General features: G+C 38.2%; 1 protein-coding gene across 1 annotated transcript in view; it reads right to left on the minus strand.

Moving 5' to 3' along the window:
- Positions 1 to 381: 381 nt before the first annotated feature.
- The window catches only part of slc14a2 (solute carrier family 14 member 2), a 13,704-nt gene continuing 9,024 nt past the window's right edge, over positions 382 to 5,061 (minus strand). The window contains exons 10-18 of the mRNA XM_058375676.1: positions 5,035 to 5,061; positions 4,385 to 4,556; positions 3,565 to 3,754; positions 3,350 to 3,478; positions 2,134 to 2,326; positions 1,596 to 1,743; positions 1,210 to 1,344; positions 1,045 to 1,094; positions 382 to 937 (exon numbers count right to left, since the gene is read on the minus strand). The exon at positions 5,035 to 5,061 is cut by the window's right edge and continues 30 nt beyond it. Coding sequence (XP_058231659.1) covers positions 686 to 937; positions 1,045 to 1,094; positions 1,210 to 1,344; positions 1,596 to 1,743; positions 2,134 to 2,326; positions 3,350 to 3,478; positions 3,565 to 3,754; positions 4,385 to 4,556; positions 5,035 to 5,061 — 1,296 coding nt within the window. The 3' untranslated portion in view covers positions 382 to 685. The remainder of the gene's footprint in view (positions 938 to 1,044; positions 1,095 to 1,209; positions 1,345 to 1,595; positions 1,744 to 2,133; positions 2,327 to 3,349; positions 3,479 to 3,564; positions 3,755 to 4,384; positions 4,557 to 5,034) is intronic.

The raw sequence follows: 5,061 nt of genomic DNA on the forward strand, positions 1-5,061 counted from the left end.
TTTCCAAGGTGTTTAACAAGACCAGTATCTGAGAAACAGCATTTTTCTACTGTACATTTACAATTAAGATGATTATCACGGAGCCATGGAGTGAGATTATGTTTCTGAAATGGCTGCTGTACAGAACAGATTCAACTCCACCCTCAGCGAGCATCACATGATGGCATCTTTACAGAGGTATGCAGACTATATTTGGCTCATGTCAGGGACGCATTTGCACTTTAAACGAGCATAAATGAATTATTTTTGTAATGTTGTCATTACTGTACTTGTTACTCACTACTTAACTAAGTAACTAAGTAACTTGTAACTCGTCACAAATAACGTTTTGTAATTCATCACCAGAGAAGCATTGTTCATAATGAATTATGTTTAATACATTTCTGTACAATACATGTAACCATGCAATAATTGCTATACATATAATACATAAGCTGCAATAGGGAAAAATATCTCTTTATATAAAAATTTGTTATACAAATGATAAAGACAAGAATTATTACAAACTATGAACAGCAAATGGCAATCTTTGATGTGCATTCGTACAGATTCACCACTGTGAGGATTGTAGGAAGTAAAGCAAAGGTGTATAAATGAAAGCTGCATTCAATTATTGGCAAGTAATGGGCTTTCTGCTGAACACTGACCTGTCTCTGTTTGTCTCGGTTCAGATTTCCTGCTGCTCCTAATCTTCACTCTCCACCACAACTGTGGTTTCCCCATCTTTTGAAATTTCCGAGTCTTTTATCAGCTCTGTCTCTTTTTTGACCGTTTCAGCCTTCTCTTTCTTCTTCATCTTCCAGTAGAACATGAGGTTTTTCTCTGGGTAGTTTACTTTGGCAAGAGGCAGCTTGTAGATTGTCTTTGTCTCTGTAGTTATCAAGAGGAAAGTGAGGGCCGACAAGCAGAAGGGCCAAGTGCATGCTGGAAGTCCGAACTGAGGAAAGAAGCATTAAAAACTGTTTAGGGAAAAGGGAAGTATGGAACACCCATACTGAAATAGACTTTGATTTTAAGTTTTGCCTTTGAGAATAAGATACTTACAGTAGCCATAATATTGGCGATTGCGGAGCCAAGATATGCACAGAAAAATGCTAAGAGGGAAATGACAGGAAAGTCAGTAGTGGCTAATGGCACTGAAAATGGTTCTTAAATAAACACAATCATTTATCATTCAGGAAAGAGGAAATGTTCTGATAGTCGTCATACCACAGACTATAGACAGGAGATGGACCTGCCATGTGAGCGCATAGAACATTCCACCAATCGCAATGCATGCCAAGACACAGTTGTATCCCCACAGTCCAAAGTAAATGCTCTGGAATGGTGCCGCAAGAGCGAGACCTGAAATAACAAATTAGAGGTTATTTCACTGATTAAATATCTTAGTTATCCTTCCTACCCAAAGCACAGCTAATTTTGCTACCTTGGCTTCGAGCAACAAATGGCAATGTCATGATACAAACTCATCATCTCCCTACGACAAGGTGAACGCTTTTCTGTTGCACCATTTGGGAGCCCCTTTACTTATCTTTTCTGTAGGACATTGTGACTGAAGCCAGAGTAGAGAAAGAAAACGCACAGTTGAGTCTTACCTGACACCATCCCAACAGCCGAACCAATAACAGCATGTGCACAAGTTATTGGTGAAGAAATAAACAGGGCCACAATGAATATGCCTCCTGTCCAAGGATTGTCACAACCATAAACCTGCCCAATGCCCACAGGAATGGAGCGGAAGAGCTGTGGAAATGAAGTTCGTGTTAAGGGCACATGATTTAGAATGCAGTGCAGACGTCCTGCTTTGACATATTGAACTGACAGCTTAATCTGATGTAGCATAAACTTTATTTCTTCTGAGAAAATGTGGCATTTCAAGCTAGCTGAAATTCCACAGTGACTAAACAAAGAGTTCCACTCATGACTTCATTATCAGAAGATTCTAGTAACAGCTCCTTGGCCTCTTAAATAATTTCTGTCTTTGAGCACATGTGAAAGTAACCTAATGCTAAACTTATCTCTGTTCAGAACGTAAAATAATATCAGCTCCCGTTCAGCAAGGCTCCTAATTTCCTAATTTCTGTCTGTGGACACATGTACAAGTGATCTCTGTTCAGTTAGCAAGGCACTTACCAAAGCATAATCCAGCTCAGACCAGGTGATGTTGGGGAAGGAGGTTCTTGGCTGGATGAGGACTTGGGGGAAGTGGAGGTTGTAGTGGCCTGTGGCTACCATATGAAGACACACCAGAATGTTAAAAGGCAGGGTAAAGACTGGCAGATCCCACCGACTGTTGATGGAGGCCAGGGCACTGGACACGATCGGGCTGAAAGACATGAAACGGTAATTTTCTGCTCAAATGTCTAGTAAGGAGTTCTCGAGTTTATTCCTTTGCTGAATGTCTACAATGACTGACAAGTAAGTAGCTGAAAACAAGGCCAAAATTTCTAGCATTACTTTTTTCAGTGCAGAGGGGAGCATGGTAGTCCTGTATAACCTTCCATTACAAATTTGGAAAACAAATTGCATAGCCACCATACAGGATTCTTGAAGAACCTTGAAAATCCATTTTACCTCTTGTCCTAAGAATAATCCTTGCTCCCAAATCAGCTTCATGGTTTGACATTAGATAAAGATAGTGACTTTCCCGTGACCAAGAGGCAACCTTGGTATTTCTAGAATTTTCCATTCCTGCACTAAAATCACTCAGCAGGGCTACTTCATTTCTCAAGCTGACATTTGAACGTCACAACATCATGTGCAACTTTTGATAGAAATCTCTGATCTTATCTCTTTTACTGTACCTTGAGTTTGCCTTGAGGTATGTCACCCTGAATTACCTTGACAATTTTTGAATGACAAAATGTTAGTTCTTTACAAATGCTATCAGGTTCAAATTAAACATGACTACAAAGACAAAAGTCATTGCCTGCTTTACTGACCATCCAAAGGTATATCTACTTGATCTACAGAATCAACAAGCACTAATCAGCTTCATGGTTGAACACTAGCTGAAGATTCTGTGGCCTTCCCATGACTAAGAGGCAACCTTGGCATTCTTAGAATTTTGCATTGCTTTATTGTGTCACTCCCTCATGGCTACTTCAGTGCCAAAACCACATAATTAATGTTTGATTAACCTTTGAAAGAGTTTTTAATTGATATGACGTATTTAGAGTTTAGCCTTGTGGTAAGATGCCACCCTGAATTCTTTTGAATGCCTTTCTTTATGAATCTCCCTGTATAATGAACCTGTAAATTGTTTCACTGCTACCTTAACATTATTTATCCTGTGTGAAGCCTTTCTCTATTTCAAGGCTAACTTGAAAATTAAGTGCCTTAAACTCACCATGCCATTGACATGAAGATGTTGGGCAGCAGAAGCCACCAGTACCAGTCACCTGCATTAGAGAAGACTGCCATTAAAAGACCAACCAGGATTCCATTGTATCCATACAGGCCTGCTGCAATTGCCCCTCTGAGAAAATTTTAAAAACTACAGTGTTACCAAACAGTAAATAATTCTCAAGTTATGATATTGTGTGAATTGCCGTGCATAAATACCTATTTTGTCTGAGAATGAGGGCTGAGATTGTGGCAAACAGGGTGCCCACAAAACCATTGAGAGCCCACCACCTGTTCTGGAGGATCAGTCCAGCAAAGATGATCAGTCCACTCAGGGGGTTGTTTACAAACATGACCTGAGCTGCGCCTCTCAAAACCCAATCTAATATCTGAAGCAAAATGAACTGTCCTGGACAAAACACATTTTACAATAATAATCAGTATTATACATAGAGATAAAGTTAACAAACAGTGAATAAAAAATTCAGTTACTGATATGGACTGGTCTTATAAACCTCTGTTAGGTTTAGCATGCCCTTGAGTTATTAGTACACATTATACTAAAATGCATTTAATTAGAACACAGTTAGCAGTAGTAAAATGACTAGTAACAAATTGTGATTATAGCACTCTAAATAACAATATGTGTTTTAAAAATTGATATTGTGCAGAGAATTAGTAACTGTTAGACACTGGGCATTGCAGAAAACTTTATTAATCAATGATTTGTAAAATAACATCATTTTTAAGTCTGTTTAATATTTGTCTAAGATTCCGTGGCACATCTAATCACTGAGGAACTATTTAGACCTGATTTATGGGCGGTTTGTTAGCAAGTATGCCTAACTTTCACTTTGAATCAGATATACTTTATATTCATTTATGAGTAGATAAACGATATAAGCATCAAATACAAGCATTTTTTCAGTGTTCAAGGTTCTTTATTTGTCACATACATGTTACATTTGTGTAATGTAGTGACTGTAGAGTCGTTACTAGATGCATGTTGATAGAGACTGTGCACCGTGTTTAAGCCTACCTTTCATCCACTTGCCAAAAGGAGCCATATCTCCAGAGAAGTATGAGACGAAGCGTGTGAGTTTGGCTTTTATCTGAGCTTTAGATGAGTGTTGCTGCTCATTCTGCTGCAGCTGTGACTTGCTTTGTGCAGCTGTCTGTTGAACTGTTTCAGCCATGAGGGGCTGCAGCTCCTGTTATACATATCATATATTAGCAATTTCTCACTAAAATGTAGAAAGTGTTTTTGTAAGGTAATTTTATAGATATACAGTGGATGATGTATAAAGCATAAAGCTATGCATTTCAGAACATAAATGCACATCATTAAGATAGTGAACGTGATAGTGACGTTATTTACAGTACTTAAATAGTCCGTAAATGCTGATTGACTTAAAAACGAAGAGGTTGTGAAAGCTTAAGGGACTCACAGATTTCCTCAGCACAGATTTCTTTTATTTAGACACATCATTCAAATATGTACTATAATATTATGCCTGTTTATTGGAGCAAGCGAGCTTTTCATTCCTGAATTTGCCCCAATATATATATTAAACCCAAGTTGATATCATTTAAAGGCCTACACCTTTTTGAGTTATTCAGGTTAGATGAACCGCAGTCAATAAAGTTAAAAAAAAATGTAAAAATGTACTCAAATCTAGTTGGTCTTACCTTGAACTGTTCTGTAATGGATGTTCT

This window comes from Hemibagrus wyckioides, linkage group LG22, assembly GCF_019097595.1.
Source record: "Hemibagrus wyckioides isolate EC202008001 linkage group LG22, SWU_Hwy_1.0, whole genome shotgun sequence".
In the NCBI taxonomy this organism is placed as follows: domain Eukaryota; kingdom Metazoa; phylum Chordata; class Actinopteri; order Siluriformes; family Bagridae; genus Hemibagrus; species Hemibagrus wyckioides.